The sequence below is a fragment of the Plectrocnemia conspersa genome, unplaced genomic scaffold (assembly GCF_051122295.1).
Source record: "Plectrocnemia conspersa isolate PC_06_02 unplaced genomic scaffold, ASM5112229v1 ptg000009l, whole genome shotgun sequence".
Taxonomy (NCBI): Eukaryota; Metazoa; Arthropoda; class Insecta; order Trichoptera; family Polycentropodidae; genus Plectrocnemia; species Plectrocnemia conspersa.
Window position 1 is genome coordinate 13,368,399 of NW_028277173.1, and position 21,794 is coordinate 13,390,192.

At 38.2% G+C, this 21,794-nt stretch overlaps 1 protein-coding gene across 3 annotated transcripts; it reads left to right on the forward strand.

The window, feature by feature from the left end:
* Positions 1–6,475: 6,475 nt before the first annotated feature.
* trx (histone lysine N-methyltransferase trithorax) lies at positions 6,476–21,678 on the forward strand. Of its 3 annotated transcripts, XM_088192974.1 has the most exons (13): positions 6,476–7,979; positions 8,942–9,133; positions 9,216–9,526; positions 9,587–10,219; positions 10,292–10,471; positions 11,133–11,357; positions 11,423–11,584; positions 11,654–19,009; positions 19,118–20,035; positions 20,114–20,340; positions 20,412–20,545; positions 20,732–20,922; positions 20,996–21,678. In XM_088192974.1, the coding sequence occupies exons 1-13, from the start codon at positions 6,971–6,973 to the stop codon at positions 21,167–21,169; spliced, it is 11,712 nt and encodes a 3,903-aa protein (XP_088049100.1). In that variant the 5' UTR covers positions 6,476–6,970; the 3' UTR covers positions 21,170–21,678. The 3 variants fall into 3 exon arrangements, with proteins under 3 accessions (XP_088049100.1, XP_088049098.1, XP_088049099.1); XM_088192972.1 differs by having other exon boundaries at positions 11,654–20,035; XM_088192973.1 differs by having other exon boundaries at positions 8,945–9,133; positions 11,654–20,035.
* Positions 21,679–21,794: the final 116 nt, after the last annotated feature.

The window sequence follows — 21,794 nt, forward strand, 5'->3', positions numbered from 1 at the left end:
GATTTAAACATTTTAGAATAGAAATGTGCGAAAGACCCTTCAGCCTCTCGGGCCGAGTACTTTGCATTCATTAACGACTACCGTACTGTGCGGAAGGACGAAGCAAAGGATAAGTGGCGCACCCTTTACTAGAAAAGTAATTGGAACTGATTTTACAACTTTTCTTGATATTTTTTTTTAATTTATTTTTACATATTATATTTTTTAAGACATTGAACATATCGGACCTAAACATTATGGCCCAAATATGCGAATTTCATTATAAAAATCGTAGCTCTGCTAATAAAATTCCTTAAGAAAAAAGTAAAGAATACAAACATATTTTATAATAGATATATAATAAACGAGTATAGAGAATTGCTTATTCAATAAATTCTATATAAAAATCATCTACTTTGACAACGCTGTTTAATTAAGGAAAACATTTATAAATTGTATTTATATTCCCTATAAAATCTACACTAGTAATCTGAACATCATATTCATGACCATTTTCCTAATGAGTCATGATGGCATTTATACAAAATAATGAATCATTTTATAGATACATACATATAAACATATATAATGCATTAGATCATTTTCAAACACTATACATACTATATACACTTTTGCATACATATTCATATGAAAAATGCTAATGGCGTGAATCAAAAAGAGAGGTGAACAATCTCACATAGATTGTTTCAGCTTCTCACATCTATCGCCGAAAATACCCTTAGGTCCGGCACCTTCATTGATAAGGCTAATGTAAAGGGAGTGCTTTCGAGTGCTGTCGTCTTGGCCGCGATGGTTATGAATAATGGACGCAATCACGACTCTCTAGAGCACTCGTGAGCAAACTATTTTGATTTTCGACCCCCATTTTGTTTAAAGTTTTGTCGCACATGCATAGACATTTTTTTTAATTGTCAACTGTTGAAATGAAATTATTTGTAGGACTTGCGCGTATGCTTCTAATTTGTCAGAATAAAACACATAATTTTATAAAACAAACGTTTTATTTATGCATGTAGGTATACTTTTTTTAATATAAAATACTTTAATTATACTAATTTATTGTGAGGTATGCGCTTGCAAATAACTCATGATTTCTTCTATGTTCGGGTCTGTATTAAAAATCATATGCCGTAAGTCATCTTCTGGATCCATTCTTAATTGATATTTTGATTTAAAGGAAACTAACTTTGAAAAGCTGGTCGATGCAAACTGAATCAAAATATTGATCGCCGTTTTCTGCAAATCAGCATATTCGTTTACAATTGATAACCAACATTTTTGGCAAGTCAGAATCAGAAATTAAATGTGCATTGTTTCGTTGCTTAAAATATTAATTAACAGTTATTTTTCATTCAAATGAATATTGGAATTAAAAATATCAATCGAAAATTGAAAACGGATCAAACCTAATTCATTATCAATGAAAAATTTTCGAACCCTTTTAAAAAAATCTTTGATAAACTCTGAAAATGTATTTGTTTTCTTTGTGCAATTTTATTTGTAAAAGAACCAGCATATTTATAAAAGCTTTCATTTTACTACTTCGTCGCTTCTCATGGCTTCGAACTGAACCGGAAACCGTAAAAAAACATTATATTTATCGTAACGAAAACTGGAGCTGAACCAAAAAAATAATATCGGTTTATTTCGGTTCGATACGTGTTCATACACGAAAATGTTACTTTTCTAGTTTCCTTAGAAAGTTTGTGATTACTTGAAAAGCACGATTTTTTCACTTTAATAACAATTTAATTATTCATATTGCTATCTTAATATAAAAACTCCAGCAAACAGTTTTAGCGTTTTTCTCACCAAGTAAAAATACAAATTTTTACGTTGAAGTTTTGTTTTTATAATTGCACATTGAACTTGGAGGTTGAACAATTCAAATGTTTATGTATAACTTTAAAAATATTTTTTCCAGAAATTTCATGACCGCAAAAATCTGATTATCAGCAAATATATAATTATTATTTTCTCTCATATATCTTATTGTATTCCGACAAGGCTCCAATTACATTCTAATGAGACATTTTATACTTTTAACTCTACCCTAGTGCATAAAACTGTATTTTTAGAACCATTTTTTGTGGTGTACTAAATATTATTTTCTATAAAAAACGTATCATTTTTAACGCGAATGCCTTTTCACAAATGCGCAATTGCTTTCTTTCCCTATAAGTATGAGACATTAACACATTTTTAAATGTTTTGCGCAATTACTTTGTTTTTTTTCGTGGTTAGGTTAATCATAAAGAATGCTTGAATTCCTTTTAAGCCCGTAAAGTAGTTTGCAGCAAGAAATTGTGCATCACTTATTATTGCTTGGGTTAATTTAATATGTAGTATATTTAAGACACTCAATTAAGATGATCCTGTCTCAAAGTCTAAAGTTACGAGTTTTGTTTTGTAGTTTGTTTTTAATAATTTTATTCACATACAATAAAATTATTTAGTTTTTATGGTTTGGAGAAGGGGGATATAAAATTTGCAGTTCCGTTACTGCATAGCATCGTAAATTGTGTCATCTCGTTTGCAAATCGCGCAAGCAATCGAAACTTACATAAAAATATCGACGCGACAGTCTAAAAATAAGTCAATAACGTGCGAGACAACCGGCGTTAGAAAACAAAATACGCACAGACATTGTTCGGTAGTAAAGGGCTCGCGTACGTTACTTTTTTTCCCTACGTACACAAATAGCCCCGCACTTTGGGAAGGGTACGGTCGCGACGGGCGCACGCGTTTCAGTGCGTGCGTACCGTGCGAAGGGCTCGCGGCACCGAAGGGTGTCTCTTGCGCCTTCGTCTCACAAGATAAGTCTCGATCGATATACACTCGTAAACACCGAAGAAGTTGTCAGATATTTTAGCGTCGAATCATGTCCGACGCGAAAACATAAACAAATCGGAAGTGCAGCAGCGTCGAAAATGTCGCGATCGATTCATAGCGCCGAACCGGATATACAGTTCTATCGGTGATAGTGGTAGAAGATAGATATAGAAGAATAAGAAGACTGCAAAGAAAGCTGGGTTTTGAGGTATATTTGCTTCGTCGTATTTGTTGGTTATGCGTTAAGGGCTCGGATCACCCCTCGCCCCGCGCTTAACGGAAGGGTGCGTTATTTAGGGTCGTCGCGGTACCTACTAGCTACCCTCTATGTTCGATTCTTCCGCGCGCGCCTTTCGTATGTTTACGCTCTCTCTCTGTGATGGTTAAACTTTACATATGTCTATTCGACCATAATCTAGTCAAAAAGAAGAAACATTTATTCTTTTAATCTACCAAATCAACTTTACATTGTTAAAATGACTAATAGTAAAATAACATCAACTTTTTTAGTGAGTAATATAAGATTGTTTTTTCACAGATAGTTTACAAATAACCGACTTTGATAAAAGGCCGACAATGTTTAAAATTATTATGCTATTGATTGAATTTATTTTGTCAATTTCAATATTAAAAAGTTGTAGCATTTATTGTCAAATATTTGGGTAATTTTATAAATGTTTTTCAGAATTTAAATATCTATTTTCATTTTTACGTCTAAAATAATAATAATAATTAATAATCCTGCTTACTACTTTTTTCAATTTATTATTTTTAAACTTTATTCATAAAGATTCGATCAGATTTAAAACTATATGTAAGAATAAGTATGTCGAGTGAAACATTTGCTTCATTATTTGCAACGATATTTTTGAGTCTACCCTAAAGTATTATATTGAATCTTGGTTTAGAAATATTATTTTTAATTTAACTTTGATAATTTATTTCATCCGTATTATTTGCTTATCTACTTTATTATGAACTCGTTTCTCTGAAGTGTATCCGATTGATAAAAAAGTCCTTTTTTGCATTCAACCGGAATTGCATTAATCTAATTTCTTTATATTTGAGTTCTAATATACGATATGTTTTTAATCCAGGCTGACTATATCTTCGGAATCGATAACAAACGAACTACGAACCCAATCAAACTGAGTCGTATTAGTTATTTAAAAATATTGATGTTAAATTTGTCGATTTAAGTTTAAAAAATACATAAATATAATATATTTAGATTTTAAGTTATTGATTAAATGACCAATCATGAGTGAAATATCTCAATTGAGCTAATGAATTTTAGTTAATGAAAATAGCAGTTTATTAGCAAAACATTCTAAATATTTGTACTGCTGTGTGTATTTATAAACGATTATGCATTATTTTATAGTTTGTGAAGGATATTTCTCATTTGAGGTAGATTTTAATAGAAATACGTTTTCAAAGCGTAGAAATATAAATGTAGCGACTTATAAAAAAATTAATGCAAAGTTTCTTTGACTAAGTTCGTTAACTAGCCCAATCTACCACATTGTTTCAAATATGTAGGTGTTTTATTTTTGTTAAATTCGAAACTCCATTAAAAAATTTTATATAGAGAAAAAATGTGTTTTAAAATGTTCTATATATAGCATTAATTTTAACAAAAAAATCTTATAACAAATATTTTTATACGAATGGCACTGAAAGGAAATTGTATTTTAATGTTGTGCTTGATTTAGAATTTAAATAATAAAAGGTTTAGTTCATGTTTCTTATATATACTAATGATTTAGTACACATATTTTTTTTAAATCTGATATTCTTTAATCACAGAATTTTCTTTATTTTCTATTGCTGTTATATTATCTTGACATAGAATTACGATTGAATGTATTTACCACAGCTGGCCCTAACTCACGTCGTAAAGGAATAATTAATTTCAAAATGATTGATGAAAGTGAAAAAATATCGTAAATTTTCAATACGGATTCAACATCGTAGAATAGTGAAAGCCATTTAATTATACTATGATATAATGATATGTACTCTTACAATAAATATTGAATCGCAACGACAATGCTATCAATGTCATTCAATAATCGATTTGATACACTATGAGTCTATGAGTCGTGTTATGAAGGACATATTAGGGCAAATATAAAATAACGCAAATACGCGTTTTTTTCCGTTGCAAAATATATTTTTTTACAAGATAAAATATTTTTCAAATTAGAAAAGAACTAGGTCATTTCCAAGGAAACGAGAAAGCCTTTTTAACCATACATTTAATGGCACAGCAATCTGGCTTAGACTCGAATTAATATCTCGATATTTATTCGTGAGATTAGAAAAAGCTTGGAAAGCCTAATCTGAGGTGATTGAATGAAATTGTAATTAGAATAAGCATTAATTCTGATTTTCCAGACACTATAGAAATATTTGAAATAATAACTAACAATTATTATCAACTTGATAAGCATTACTTACACCATTTCGCTATCGCGCTGGTATAATATTATAGTCGTTATAATTATTTATAACTGCTGACTATTTATACTAACATTGACATTGTCTGATTGTATTTTCAAAATCGTTTGCTAGATTGTAATACACCGGGCTATCGTATTTTTGTAGCAAAAAGCTTTAAATCTCACTAGTTTTCCATTAATTGTAAACGTAAGTAACATCTGACATGTAGCTATTGCTACTGAAAGTATAATGTTAGATTTTGTCTCAGTTTTTGTTTTCGACATGTGAATTGACATTTTATCATCCTTTATTGGATTTGTAAGGTTTTAAATTCTTTAATACATTTGTTTATATAAATATCAAACATCCCGCTAAAACATAATTTGTTCCGTAAGAGTTTCAAAATGTTAAATAATGGTTTTGATATTATTATGACTACCTACAAACGAGAGAATATTCTCATATTCTCATCTAAAAGATCACCGGCGAAAAATTTCAATAAAGCCTTTTTTAATAACTAACCAACAACCTATTCTGCGGCATTCGTTTTCTGTTCGACTTGTGAACAATTTATATATGAAATGATGTATTAGCCCTATTAGTAAGGAGTGTGGATGTAGGTTTAAAAAATCTGACACCGACTCGACCCTTTTTTGTTCATCCTATTTCGACTATTATCGACGAGTTACTGGATAATATAATCTGCCACCGGTCCGTAGTTTTGCCGATTTATTTGTTGTAAAGAAAGTTTTTAAGAAGTTTTTTTAGAAAAAGAACAGAAATTTCAACCTGTATAAATGGCACTAACGAAGTTTAGGAACTAAAAATTATATGGCAAAATCATTTTAAAATTCTGCTCGTGTACCACCGGCGGCGTACATGTACTAAAAATCTTTCGCGCTAGTCGGTCGTAAAATTATATAATACAATTGAATAGAAATAGATTATTGTTTCAAATCGGCTATTAACGTGAAGGTTTCTGAAATTGTAAAATAGTAAACCGACCCTTAACTTGTACTACGAATCCTCTAATTAAGTTTTTTGCTGAAATTAATAGTCAAAAAAAGTAAATCGCTACTGATAGAAAGGTTACTCGCAGCGACTAATTTTGAAATTAGTCACCGAGTAACGTCAGTTTGGTAATTTAAAAATTTGGCCATAAGGATGCGCAGAGCGATCGGCGCGTTCGCGCGTCGTTATACTCGTCCGCGTAAACAAAGAGAGCGCGCGTGCGGATCGCGGTGTTGCCCTCGCTAAAAACTCGAACGGAGACGCAATTGCGCAAAATTTGTAAAATCTGACGCGCCGCCCCGCGTCGGAGCCCCCGATCCGATTCATAAATCGATTTGCATTTTTTCGCGTCGATCGGTCGGCGAATCGTAATTTTTCACGTCGTTCGGAACGATAGCGTTTCGGGGGGTTCCGAGTGTCCGTCGTCGCTCGACGGAGGGGGAAGGGGAGGGAGCGCGGGAGAGAGAGACGCGGGGCTGCGCTTCGGCCGCGTTCGGGAGCCTCCGACCGGTCGGGGGCGCGAAGCCGTCGCGCGCGTCGCAGCCCGGCGGCCGTCGTTCGTCGGTCGTCTATGCGCGGTGTTCGTCGCGCGAGGCGTCGTGCGTCAGTGGATGGGCTACGGTTCGGAAGGAGCCTCGGCGTTCGAGGCTAGCGGACGAGGCGCGCGCCGCCGCCCCCCGGCATGGCGCGCGCGCGCTTTCCGGGAAAGCCGCTGCGGCTGCAGCAGCGGAGGCGCGTGGCTCTGCTGGCGCGGGGGCCCGCGCCTCCGCCCCCGGAAGCGCCCCCCGCTCCCCCCTCACGCCCCGCCGTGCGATTTCAGGAGTCCGTAGGCGTCGCGGAGATGCGGGCGGTCAAGGCCGAGCCCGAGAAGGCGACAGCGGCGGCGCCGACGCCGGCCAAGAAGACCGTCACTTTCGGCGCCGTCGAGAGTTGCGACGAGTTCGAGCCGGCCAGGCGGGCGCCCCCCAAGTCCCATCGCCCTCTGGTGTCCATCATCAAGAAGAAGCCCGCGGAGCGCTCGTTCCGCGGCATCGTCAAGCCCGCCAAGCTCACGGACCTCGGCACCAAGATCGGCCTCGACTTCGGCTCGCTGCGGGCGCGGCGCGACGGCAGTCCTCCGGCCGGCTTCTCGCCCCCGTTCGACGACGCCGAGTTCGCCCGGCCGTCTCGCGCCTCCAAGCCGAGCAAGCGCTTCGTCGACGGCGACGCGGCCAAAGTGCTCAAGAGGGCCAAGCTCGTCCTGAGCGAGTCCAACGGCGACGAGGCCTACGAGACGTGCGACAGCTCGGCCAACAGCAACGACAGCGCCGAGACCGAGTCCCGGCGCGCCTCCGTCAAGCCGCAGTCCTTCTTCGACCGCAGCCTCGGCCTGTTCGGCTCCGGCAACGTTCCGTCGGCTTCTTTCCGGGACGCCTTCGCCGGCGGCGTCGACGCGTCCGAGACGCCGTGCACCTCCGACCAGAGCAGCGGCAGCGGAGAGTCCGAGACGTCCGACGAGAGCCCTCTCTCTTCGGACGGCGACGACAGCGAAGCCGAAGAGGCCGCGATCGAGCGGGCGCAGACCGTCCGACCGCCTAGCGGAAAGGTCGTCCTCAGAGAGGCGCGACTGCAACTCAACGGAGCCAACTCGACGTCGACCGTCGGCACCGAAGGACCGTTCTCGACGTTCAACGGCAGCCAGAACAGCACGCGTAAGTTGCGCTTTTTTTCTTACCGTATTCTAAATAGGAATTTAAATAAAATTATAAACCATAATAGTTAATGAGCAATAAATAGTTTTTATTTTAAAAATATCTCGCTTACACCGAAACTGTTGACAATGTTGGCCCTAAAACACCTTGATAATGATAATGAAATGACAACTGTATTAACCTATTTAAACCTAAACTAATTTTTTGTTATTAATGGAATTAAGGAGGTCCAAATGTCATCTGGGTTGCTGGGAATTAAACACTCAAAATTTTGTACTTTGTTCTATAATCAAATGATCTTTATCATCATATTTTGCCTGAGTTGTCAGTGAAAACGAAGCATATTTGTTGCAATACTTCTCCTGAAAGTTAACAGAAAAAAATTGTCTATGAACAAATGGTAATTTTCTTCCATTCCAAGTTCGAAAGACTTGTCATTATAGGTTAGAATAACATTAGAACCAACAACTATTTCAGAGTATCTGACATTCAGGATTGTACTTAAATATATCCATATTTCAAAGTAAAAAAAGTACACAAATATTTAAAATACTTCGGTAATATTGAACTAGCATCATGACCAGAATTATTATTTATAAGTTAATTCCTAAATATAATAGATAATTACGAACTGAACTTTTTTTATAGTTTTGTTTATTTCTTACACTTGACTTTACTCAAAGCTTAATCACTACTATAAAACTCTGGTAGATATATCAGACATACTGTATTGTATATAGTACAGTATGTTGAACTTTTTTTCAAAATAAAACACACGCAGCAATGTAGATAAAATTATATGGCACTCCGACTTGGCCTCTATTAGTTAACTCTTTTAAAGTGAAATTTGCTAAAGATAAATTTAGTTTTGCATAAGAACGGTCGAATTTGTTAATTTATTAAATATTGAAAATAGCTTAGGAAGTATTGTGCAAATATAAAATGTCTCATTTTCATTTCAGCAGCTTTACAACCCGGAACTGTGACGTGCGGCGTCTGCGGAGCCGTGCGATTCTATCGGTTCGTCAAGCAGGCTCGAAAGTTTGGCGTTTTTTCGTGCGAGTCGTGTCGCAAGTTCATCTCGAAAATGATCAAACGACAAAACGTTGCTCACGCTTCGTCACTTCAATCCTTGCAGTGTGTGGGTGGCGAAGGTTAGTTTAATTCATAATTTATAAATAATCTTACTGATCACTTAATCAGTTTTATCTTATATCTATATATATATTTTTTCAGGTAACTGTCGCGTTCCGCCGATAGTTAGATCGCAACAGTGGAAACTGCTTCGTTGCGCTTACAAAGCTAGATGTCACGCCTGCTGGCTCAAAATGTGCCTCAACGCTTTCCAAGTGGCCGCTCCGTTGAGAACGTCGCTAGCCGCAATGTTGCCGGCGTTTATGAGAGCTCCGGCGGCGTCCAATTCGATCGCGACGATTCTTATCACGTCCCCGATCGCCGGCTCCTCGTTCAGTTCCACGTCCAACGAGAAGCAAGATGGCGTTTCAGCAAAGAGCGTCAAACCGGAAGCGAACGAAAAGATAGAAAAGGTATGCTATCTTGCGTTGTCAACGTCTTCGTAATGTTATTGATAATTTATTTTTTTCTAGGAGGATGTTTCAAAATTGGATAAATACAAAACGAAAGAAGAGAAAGAGGACAGTGCTTCGAACGCGAGCAGGAAGCGACACCACACTCGTATCAAAGTCAGGAAAAAAGAAAAGGTGACTATCGAACAGCAGATGGAGTCGACGAAGAGACAGAAGGTCGAGCTGAAGGGCCCCAGAGTGAAACACGTGTGCAGGAGCGCATCGATCGTTCTGGGGCAACCGTTGGCCACTTTCCCCACCGGCGACGATAAGAATTCGTCGGATCTGTCCGATGACCCTTCAGCGCTCGAGATCGACATCCCGGAAGAGGTCAAAGAGGATGCGACCGATTCGTGTGGTGAATGTGATTCCGACAAAGTCATTATCGTCGAAGACAGACCGGTGCCTGATGAATCGGTTGTCGTCGTCGAAGAATCGAAGGAGACGGAAATTGTCAAAGACGAAGAGTCGAGCGACAGTTTCGACTCTGCCGATTTGAAGGACTACAACAAAGAAAATGACTCTTCTGCCGCTAAAGCTGTCCCGGGCGTTGATGCCGAAAAAGACGACGCTGAATGTAAAACAGATGTCGAGCAGACTGTGGACGTTTTGCCTCAGAGAAAGTCTAAACAGTCGTTTGGAAATTTGACAAACGTGAGTTTTAATAATTGGGCGATCTAATCTCTCTTGTGAATCATTTTATTGAGTTTGTGACGTTTGTTTTAGCTACGGACAAACTCGAAGCAGAAATATAATCAGCAACGGCAGAATGAAACCATATGTGTTGATTTTTGGGAGTCTTACGATCCCGAAGAAGTGTGCAATACCGGTTGGGGCCTGATAAGCACCGCTCCGTTCACAGTGAGCGGCGTTTGCTTTTTATGCGGCAGTCGAGGAAAGGAAAAGGTATGTATATATATATATATATGTAATAGATTCTTTAAAGTTTGAAAGTGGAATGAAAAGTGAGAAATGGCTTGGTGTCGCTGACTACCGTAGAAACAAGCGAGTGTTTTGCAGCAAATAGGCTGCTTTATCGGCAGGTTTGGGGCCTAACCAATGGTTATGTTGGCCATAACCTGATATAACACAATATACTAACTTAATTCCATTGCTAATATGTTAACTTAATTCTACAGTTAATATTCTAATATTCTACAGTTATTATAGAAGTATGCGTTGATTTCAAATGCTTGTAATATTTTCCTAACTTGTACCTTTTTTATTATACTCAATTTTGTTTTTGCTATAATTTATATTTTGTTTTTAATAAATGTCGTGGATCGATTGTTTTTATTTTTTAAATAAAATTGTCATAAAAAAATTCTCAGTATTTTTGTTTACTAATTGTCATAAGTCAATTTTTGCAATTAATTTTTTAATTGATTCATTGTCAAGCGAAGAAAGTATTTCACTACTATAATAAATCAATGTGCTGTATATGAAACATCATAATTTACCATAAACTAAGATATTAGTATAAATAGTATTAATGTTTATATTATTAATTATTTATCATATCTTTCTATTTTTATTCGTTTATACTACGGTTAATATCTATTTTTAGTTAATATACTGCATGGGCTGCTGTGAAGTTTATCATCCGTTTTGCGCCGAAATCGGTGAGGAGTCGGAACGCATGTGGCTTTGTCCTCGGTGCGTGCAATGCGGAGGATGCGGACGCAACGGAGCAGGTCCGGCGTCTACGATATGCAGAGCATGTCACCGACACTTTCATGCCGATTGTTTGACTGCAAATCGTACTTCGAAATATAGAAGCGATTGGCCGCAAGTATGTTAAAGCTTCTATTAACAGTCGATTATTTATGTATAATAATATATTTATTTAATTTATAGATGTGCAGTGCTTGTTTAAAATGTAAAAGTTGCGATAGCTTCAAAGTTACAAAGTTTCTTGGAAATCTACCGTTTTGCTCAAGATGCTTTCGATTACGACAGAGAGGAAACTATTGTCCATTATGTCAGAGCTGTTATCAGGATAACGATTTTGACAGCAAGGTAATTCTAATATTCTATTGTGAACTATTTGATACGTAGATTATCTTAATTATTTTATGTTACTTTTAGATGATGGAGTGCGGTTGGTGCTCGCGGTGGGTTCACGCCCGATGCGAAGGTCTCAGTGGCGAGGGCTATCAACTGGTGTCGGCTTTGCCCCATTCCGTCGAATACATATGCAAACAGTGCCTACCAGAAATTGCGCCTTGGAGAAATATGCTTGGAACCTATCTACGAAGTAAACTGTTGAGTGTTCTTAAAGCTTTGGCCAAAAACAAGAACGCTTGCACCCTATTAAAGTTGACACCTCATAAGAATACACCAATATCGAAGAAACCCTGCATGTGCTCTTCGCCTGCCGCTGTGAGAAAATTACAGTTCGAAGAAAACTCTCAAAACATAGATTTAAGCGAAAAAATAAAATCAGACGAAGGCAGTCCTTCCGATTGCGAAATATCCGGAAAAAATAAAGGGACCGTTCACAAATTACAAGAGTCGATGTTGCAAAATAAAGAAATCTGCTTAACGATGGGCTCTTGCATGTCGGACGATGAACCATTGGGTCAATTGAGAGAAAAGTATCACATCAAGGACTGCTGCGTCAAAATGAAAGATTTTTCTCAATCGGACGACGCTATGAATTCTGACGACAGTATGGACACTTCTGATAGTTTATGTCGAATTTCTAATCGAAATGATTGCGATAAGTGCTTTTGCTGTAAGAGTGATGTGGACATTTCGCTTTCGTTATTGGATATAAAAACCCGAGTCAACTGCAATGAATATTCTTCAGTCAAAGATTTCAATAAAGACATGCTAGAGGTAATATCGAGAACGCTCTCTCCTGAAATTAAACAAATCTATAGAGATGTCTTCACGGAAACATTTCCTTGGTTCGATTGCGAATCCAACTGTTTAAATCCCAGTTTGGAGATAGAAGACGATAACGAAGAAGAATCGCTCAAAGACGAAGACATGTCAGTGTACTCGATAAGCAGAAACAATGACAAAATTCTGCAGAAGATGAACGTAGTCGACGATCGAACCGTGCCATCGGTGCAGTCCGAATTCAAATCTATCACTGATTATTCTTACGAAGACGAGAGCATGTGTGATATCAGAATGTGCGTGTTGTGTAAAATTGTCGGCGAAGGTAATCCTTCTATGGAGGAACGCCTTCTATACTGCGGTCAGAGCGATTGGATTCATGCTAACTGTGCACTGTGGTCTGCCGAAGTATTCGAAGAGATTGACGGTTCTCTCCAGAACGTACAAAGTGCCATAGCTCGAGGAAAAATGATAAAGTGCTCAAAATGCTTAAACAAAGGTGCTAGTGTGGGATGTTGTGCTAAAAACTGCAGTGAAACTTATCATTTTACCTGCGCTCGAAACATTGGTTGCGCTCTCTTGGATGACAAGCGAGTGTTTTGCCCTTCTCACGTCGCCGACGCCAAAGACAAAGCCCTGCAGAAAGATAATGATTTCGTATTATCTAGGCCTGTCTATGTAGAGTTGGATCGAAAGAAGAAAAAGTATTGTGAACCGCAAAAAGTGCAGTTCTTATTGGGATCCTTATCTGTAAAACATCTCGGTAAAATCGTACCTTCCGTATCTGACTTCGAGGATATGTTGATACCGGCTGATTTTTTATGCTCCCGTTTATATTGGTCTTCTAAACAGCCGTGGAAAATTGTAAAATATACAATAAGAACGAAATTATTAGTCGTCGAACCTAGTCCGGCTTACGATCTTGGGGTCAATATCACGCTGGACCATTCTGTGAATCCTAGCACGGTCGAAAGGATCCTGGCTGAGATTGAATCGTGGCACAAATCTTTGGAAACTGATGGACATAATTTACTCTTATGCTCCAAGAAAGATAAATCGCCCATCAAATTTGGAAATGCGAATGTTTCGTTAGAAGATTACGCCGTGAAGCAAGTGATGGAGTATATGCTCGATATAGTATGCAAGCATGACCAAAGCGAAGATACCCCCGAAGAAGAACCACAAAACACTGCCGATTTACTTCCCCCCGAGCTAAAAGATGCCATTTTTGAAGACCTAAATCACGATCTCTTGGACGGTATTTCTATGCAAGACATATTTCCTAAGTTCTGCTATGAAGACCTTGTAGCGATGGATTTAAAAAGTGAAGTCGGATTCGGAAATGACGTAACTAAAGATAAAAATAGCGAAAATACCGACGACGATAAAATGAAAAAAGGGCTAATACCAAATCCTGAAAATATATCCCAGGACTTTTTAGAAGAGTTTATCAATAGTCAAAATGAACCCGGAAAAGATCCGAAGAAAAGTAAATCAGAACTTCTCCTACACAGTACGAGTTTAAAAACGTTGTCAAATAGAAGTCAGCGAACTTGCGGTCTAACATGGAATTATAAATTGGACAATGCCTTTAAGAGATGTAAATTACCCAGGTCTGGTATTTTGACACGTTCCGATGGCAGCGGAAATGTGGTGATGATCGTCGACGGAACATCCGATCTAGTCGGCAATGCTAACTCTCAAAAAATGAAAATAGAAGAATTATCGCCCGACATGAAAGCCCAATGGCAAGCAAAATCGCTGAAAGAAATCGAAGACGGTAAAGACAATTCGTCGAATCAGACTTCACCGTTATTTTTCAAAAATGACAATGAAAGCAGTAACGATTCTAGTCTGCTCAAAATTGACAAACCAAACACTCCGAGCGAGCAAGTGATTGACTTTTATACCAAAATGAGATGCAGTCCTATATCTCAGTTGGACGGTGCTGATGATAGCTCATGCGATTCTAGTTCTCCGGGAAGTCCGCAAAGTTGCGATGTCGAATGTTCGTCAATACCGCAATTAGATGGCGCCGATGATCCTAGTTCGAGCAGTAGTAGCGAAGGCGGGTCTCCACCTCGTGACCAAACACCGGGTATATTTTTTAGACCGAATAACATGGACAACACCTACACCATGACCATATCGACGGCAAACTTAAATAATCTCATGCCTTCAAATGAAATATTGATCAGGGCACCGATGGAAGATAATATGATTCGTCCCGGACATTGTGAACAAACTGTAAAATGCGACAGGTGCCATTGTACTTATAGAACTAAAGACTCATTCAATCGCCATTTGCCTACCTGTGATATGATGTCGACGAGTGAAAGCGAAGGCGAAACGCCTAAATCGCCCGAATCGAGAACTTTGACGACTCTTCAAAACGCATTTAACAATCAATTCATAGCTCCTACGTTTATAAATCAGCAAAATCAAATGTTTGAAGCGTCAGAACAATTCAACATGTCAAAGCCTACGCTCGTTAGCACGAGGAGAACTTCAATCAACACCAGGCAGATCACCATCAATGGCACTATAGTAGAAACACAGTCCCCGGGGCCTCATAGTCCTATGAAATACAATAGCGACACAAGCAACTCTCAAGAAATGCCTATTAATATCAAACCGTCCATTGTGCACGAAGCACCAAAACTGACTTTAGGACCCACTGGAATATTGCAGCCTCAAATAATGGTCGCTAACTTGCCTATTACTCCACCGAGAAACCAAATACCTAATGTATCTAAATGTGGAATTGCACCGAATCAAAATAACATTCCGTATAGTATATGCGTAAAACCAGGTTCAGGTTTGCAAACTTTTCAACAGCAGAATCCTACTATCGCTCACATGCTACCGAACAATGGGAACATTCAAACAGTCTTCTCTTCGAATCCGAATCAGGTTTTGACAATTTCGAATCCACAGCAGAACATTATTCAAAACATTCAAGGAAAAGGGCCTCAAATCATGCAAGCGTTTGCAAATATGCCAAATGGTCAAACGCTCGCTGTGCCTGTTAATTCGTTTCAAGGATTGCCAACGAATAACGGCATCAATACATTTGTCAGACCTTCTTTGCCGATACAGAACTCGTCGACAATATTAATGTCTTCAGCGAACACTCCTAGAATCGCATCTCCGAACGTGCAGCAGAAGAATCAGATTTTATTACCTCAAGTAGGTCAAAAGTCACCTAAGAAGCTGCAACAAGTACAACCAAAACCAATTTTCCAGGCAACGAGGGGAAGAGGAAGAACCATTAATAAAACGCCGACTAATAAAAGACAACTTAAACAAGATAAACCTTTAACAAATATAAATCAGATTACATCTAACGGTACGGTCATACAGTTTCAACCCAACGGTGCCTCTAATCAACCATCTATAATCCTACAGCAAGTTGCAAATCCTAATATGATGCAATACGTAGAAGCAATTCAGCAACAGCATGGACCGAATATGCAATACATCGCAACGATCGCTCCGCAAGGAGACTATAAACCGGCTCCGACACACTACATAACGCAAGGCGGAATGATGCCGCAGACTTTCCAAATTCAACAAACTGAATCAGGACTAGTAGCTGTGCCCAGCGGTGGCATTCCAGTGTTCTTGCCGCAGGGAGGTGTCGGTATATTACCTCAAGCATCGCTACAATCTCAGGGAATGACACTATCGTCGCAAGGGAATCTACAGACCCAAGGTGTAACTCCTATATTACCTCAAGGAACGATTCAAACCCAGAACGGCGCTACCATTCTACCTCAAGCGACTATTCAAACGCAAAATGGAACCATAATTCCTCAAGGTGCTACGATTCAAACACAAAATCCAACATTGCTGCCCGCCAACAGTATTCAATCTCATAATAATTCCCAAAATATTTTACCTCAAGCCCAAAACAATATAATATCTCAACAACCGAATACAGCAATTATTCCTCAAGGAGCCATCTTGCCGCAAGGTTTACAGTTTTGCAACGATCAAGTACTACTCGGATCCACTCCGACTTTAGAAATGGTAACAGATTCGTCGGGCTGCATGTATTTAACAACTCAACCTGTATATTATGGCTTGGAAACGATAGTTCAGAATACTGTGATGTCATCGCAGCAATTTGTCTCGACTGCAATGCAAGGAGTTCTTGCTCAAAACAGCAGTTTTTCTGCTACGACTACGCAAGTTTTCCAGGCGAGTAAAATTGAACCTATGGTAGAAGTTCCGACTGGATATGTAGTCGTTAACAATGTGCCTCAAGATAATATCGTCGTATCTCAACCGAATAGCAATAATTCTCAGACATTAATTTCAACGCAAACACTGCCTAGTGGAAACATATCAGTACAATCGACGGGATCAATTCAAAAGAATAAAAATGGACCTAATATTACTATTCAACCGGCAGATAAATCACACCGATCTGGTAATAAACCGATGCCGATTCAACCCAATCAACCTATATTCAGCATCTCGTCTCCGCATCAAATCGGCAATACTATATCGTTGCAAGCGATTCAACCTCGAAATATAGCACTAGCTCAAGGAAAACAGAACATTAATTTACAAGCAATACATTCGGCAAATATATCTATTCCGGTGAACTCGTCACCACATACTACGCAATGCAATCAATTATCTGACGGACATGTCACGCATGTCAGTCAACCCATGATGACCAATACTATAACAAATAAAATATCGTCGTCGCAAACCCAGTTTGGCAATCAGTCGTTAAATATGCAAGAGAGTCAAAGCGATATGAATGGACAAAATTCGATGAGAACGAACTTCCAGAGACAGTGCTGGCCGGCAAACCAAAATTTCATATCTACTTCGTCCGAAGGAATGACTAAAAATCCATCTATAATAATTCAATCCAGTGATACGCCAAACAACAATATGTCTAAAGTCAACGTCAGTAATGGCATTTTCAATATATCCACTAATTCCAATAATATCAATATTGAATCAATCGGAAATTCGAGAAACTTTACATCGCCATTTAATCAAAATGTTTTTATCAGTGAAAACATGCAGACTAAAAATAATCAATCTGTGGGACATACGAATAATAATTTACAATCTACTTCTTGTTCGTTTGGAACGCCCGTAATGCATAACAGCAATAATTTGACTATATCTTCTTCGAATTCTATGTCGAGTCCTTACATTTTTTCCGGATCACTTAACCAACAAATGCAGCCGATGAGCAATAATAGTACGATGATGTCAAATAATGTTAAAGACGATTCTCTGCAACAAAATCAACCTACTCTTATTTGCGATGGAAGCAATGTTACTACTAAACAATCCAATCATCACACTCCGTGCAGTATCCATAGGCAAGTATCGCAGCAACATGATATGATGCAGAACAACAGTAATAACGTGGTACAACTCTCCGGCAATGTGGTGAACTTGGGAGGAAAGGTTTATCATATCCCCATGAGTAGTAATTCAATGTCGCAGGCGTCCAGCATCCAGAACCAAATAAATTGTAATATACAAACGAACGCATCCATGAACAATAATAATCACGAACAAATCATCGGATCCGTGAACAATTTCAATATAGTGAATGGAAATTGCGTCAATAATCACACGAGCAACTTGTGCAGTCAACATCAGATCGAGACTGCAAATAATCAAAATCAAATCATGAACGTATCGAATAATCAACATCAAATACAAAATCAGCATCAACACGTCATCAACTCTCACAGCAATCTGAATAACTGTAATAGTATTAGTCATATGCAAATCATGAATGGAGCTAATCATCAAATGCAGATATCAAATTCGAACAACCATGCCAACATGTGCAACAACAGACAGCCGATAAACAGCGATCACATTGGCACTATTGATAACAAAGGTAGTAATAGTGAAATGAGCAATATGATTAACGATGCGCGCGTTATCAACTCGAACGAAAGACACATGCACGTGAGCAATATGAACTGCGTGAATAGAAACTCGAATATCAACATGATGAGTAATTCTAATTTTATTATGCATGACAACCAGCAACAGCATCATTGTGATATGTCTTCACAATTCCAAATCAACTCTGATCAGATGTTTTTGGTTAACAGCAACGGGAGTGCTAATCAGAGTAACATAAATAATATACCCGGACGCTTCCAAAACGTCGACAATCAGCAATCGAGTAATACCGATCACATGAACATCAACAACAGAATTAATGCTAAAGCTCTACAACAAGTGCAAAAGATAGAGTCGTTTAATATGAAAAATGTATCTAACATGAACATGACTAATATTCAAGCCGACGAAGCTTCAAAAATGTCGATGAATAAACCAAACTTGCCCATTTCGTCCGGTAACCAAATAGGATTCATCCAAATGAACTCAAACTCGAATCAAATCATCGGTTTTCCGGAAAATAACAGACTTCCTATCGGAAATGCACAATTCCACAATCAACGCAATCAAAACACACCGATGTTGACCATCGGCCAAGGTGAAATCGGAGATCCGATTGTCAACTGCAACTCGATTGATATTTCCGATGCATCGAAGAACGATATGCCTTCTTTATCATTATCGGTGAATAATCCTTCGGTTAGTTCTCTCTCTACCAATGTAGTTGCTAAACAAATTCATCTACCTCATCACAATATTAATTTCCCAATGTCCAACAATAGCATTCAAGGGTATTCGAATTTACAGATGAACAATAATCAGATCAACTTAGCTGCTCAAAACGTCAACAATACTATCTCATTGCCAGTTCAAAATTCAACAAGCATAACGTTGCCGAAAGCACCGTCGCATCAAACCGGCATTCCTACAAACGTCGTCAATCCGATTCCTCAGTATATGCGACCAATGAATCGTGTGTTACCGATACACAGAGACGCTCAGTCCAACAAGGCCAATAGACCGGTCAAAACCAAAGTGGAACAACCAAAACCGTCGCCCAGATGTCAAGACATGCCAGATTTGAATGTTAAAGAAGAAGAGATTGTCGCCAACGACACAGAAAAAGCCATCAGAGAATCAAAGTCAATCGCAGAACCAAAAGATGAAACAGTGGCCGTTGTCTCTGAAAACTTAGAGCCCGTCGTCGTCGTCTCTGTTGAGAATAAGCCAGATAGTATTAAAATATTGAACGATAAAACCATAACTCTGGATTCTGATAATAAAGCGATACAGAATGCTTTGAAAGAGAATTTAACGTCAAATTTTAAGCCGGTTGTACAAAAAGTTGAGCAAAAGATCAGCAAAGAGAACGCCTTAATATTAAAAACGCAGAATTTGAATCAGCGTAAAATTCAAATGAGAAGCAAAATTGGATCGGAAAATATGCCCATTACGAAAGCGACAAAGCAACCCTCTGGTATGAATCGTGTAATGAGAGACAATGGACCTAAACTCATTTATGAAGTGAGCTCAGAAGACGGCTTCTCTTATACTTCAACTTCGCTCTCAGAACTTTGGAACAAGGTGTTCGAAGCTGTGCAAGCTTCTAGGAAACAGCACGGTTTACCGCTGATCAAATGTAGCATGTCTCAGAATACTTCTAACGCCCACATCCTAGGACTCAATAATAACGCTCTCAAGTATTTGATTGAGCAACTACCTGGGGTGAGTTTCTCTAATGATTTGCTTTTTTATGTTGTTTATTAATTTATCCAAACTATTTTTCTTTATTTGTATATTCAGTCTAGCAGATGCTTGAAGTATAGAGCTAAACAAGGATCTAAAATACAGTCTGTGTGGGACTCGGATCTTGGTGTGGTTGAGAGTATCCGAGAGAGTCCTTGGGGTAGTGTTCGAGCCGGCCCGGCGATAAGAAAATCATCAACTGATATGTTCAGCTGGCTCGCCTCCCCTTACAGAGAACCTCCGCCTCCACTCACTATTTCTCAAGATGACAGTGTTATTTCTAGGTACATATTTAGTTTACTTGACTGCTTTGCAATGTTCTTAATATGAATCTTTAAAAAAAATGTATTTTCAGGCGCATCAGTAGTGTCACTTTGCCAATGGCGATGAGATTTAGAAATTTGAAAGAAACCTCAAAACACTCTGTTGGAGTGTATAGATCGCGCATACACGGTAGAGGATTGTTCTGTAGGCGCGATATTGAAGCAGGTACGATATTATTACCTTTTAAATTCAATCATGAGTACATTTCTTCGCCTTGCCCAAGTGGGGTTCCTTACTATAAGAGTTTCAGTTTATGAACTAGTGAAAAACAATACAATATTTTAAATGGTGCCCTACTTTAGGGACTAGCTTATATAAATGCAATATGTCGTAACTTAATTATATTTTTAGGTGAAATGGTCATTGAGTATGCAGGAGAAGTGATTCGAGCAGCTTTGGCAGATCAAAGGGAACGTCGTTACGAAGCAGCTAGAGGAGGTCGTGGCGTTACCGGTTGTTACATGTTTCGAGTAGATGACCATCTCGTCGTAGATGCAACTATGAAAGGGAACGCTGCCAGATTCATCAATCACTCTTGCGATGTAACTATAACAAATCTACTTTCTTGTAACCAATTTTTTTTAAACATTCGTCTAATTTTCTATGATTTTTTAGCCCAATTGTTATTCAAAAGTCGTGGATATTCTCGGACACAAACATATATTAATACTCGCTTTACGAAGGATATATCAAGGCGAAGAGCTCACATACGATTACAAGTTTCCATTTGAAGAGGTTAAAATACCGTGTTCGTGCGGTGCCAAGAAGTGTAGGAAATATCTGAATTAGATGTTACGTTTTAATTAGCGACGATGCTGCTTGTACGTAAAATAATTTAAATCGTAACAGTTAAGGATCGAAATGCCATGTAAATTCTAGTGCAGCATGGGTAAAGATTATAATTTTTAATGTATTGTTTCAATATGTACGAATAATGGTCCACAAATTAACGATTAAGTCAAAGTAATAACTAATCATAATGTCCTAATAATTAGTTTGTAAACTGTATCGTTTGATTAATTTCAAAATTGTGTTTACGATTTTTAACTAGGTAAATTTTATTACCACCCGAACGTTTGACGATAGTGTAAGTGCTAATTTTTGTCGTTTGTAAAGAATCGCGTATCTGATAATTATTGAGGTTAATTAATAAGTACAATTGAAAAATTATCATCTAACGTAATTTTTAACTGTTGTGTAAATGTATTATATCGTTTTATTGTATAATATTAGGAGTAATGCGTCACAGATTAAGTAACAATGATATTAAATCTTCGAGATAACTTATTGTACCAAAATAGATGTGAAGTAAAGTATTTTTTAAAACAAAATTTTGGTGATCGGTTAATAGAATGTAAATATGAAGAATATGCTTGACTATATAGTGTAAATAAAATTTTGTAGAATAATTGTT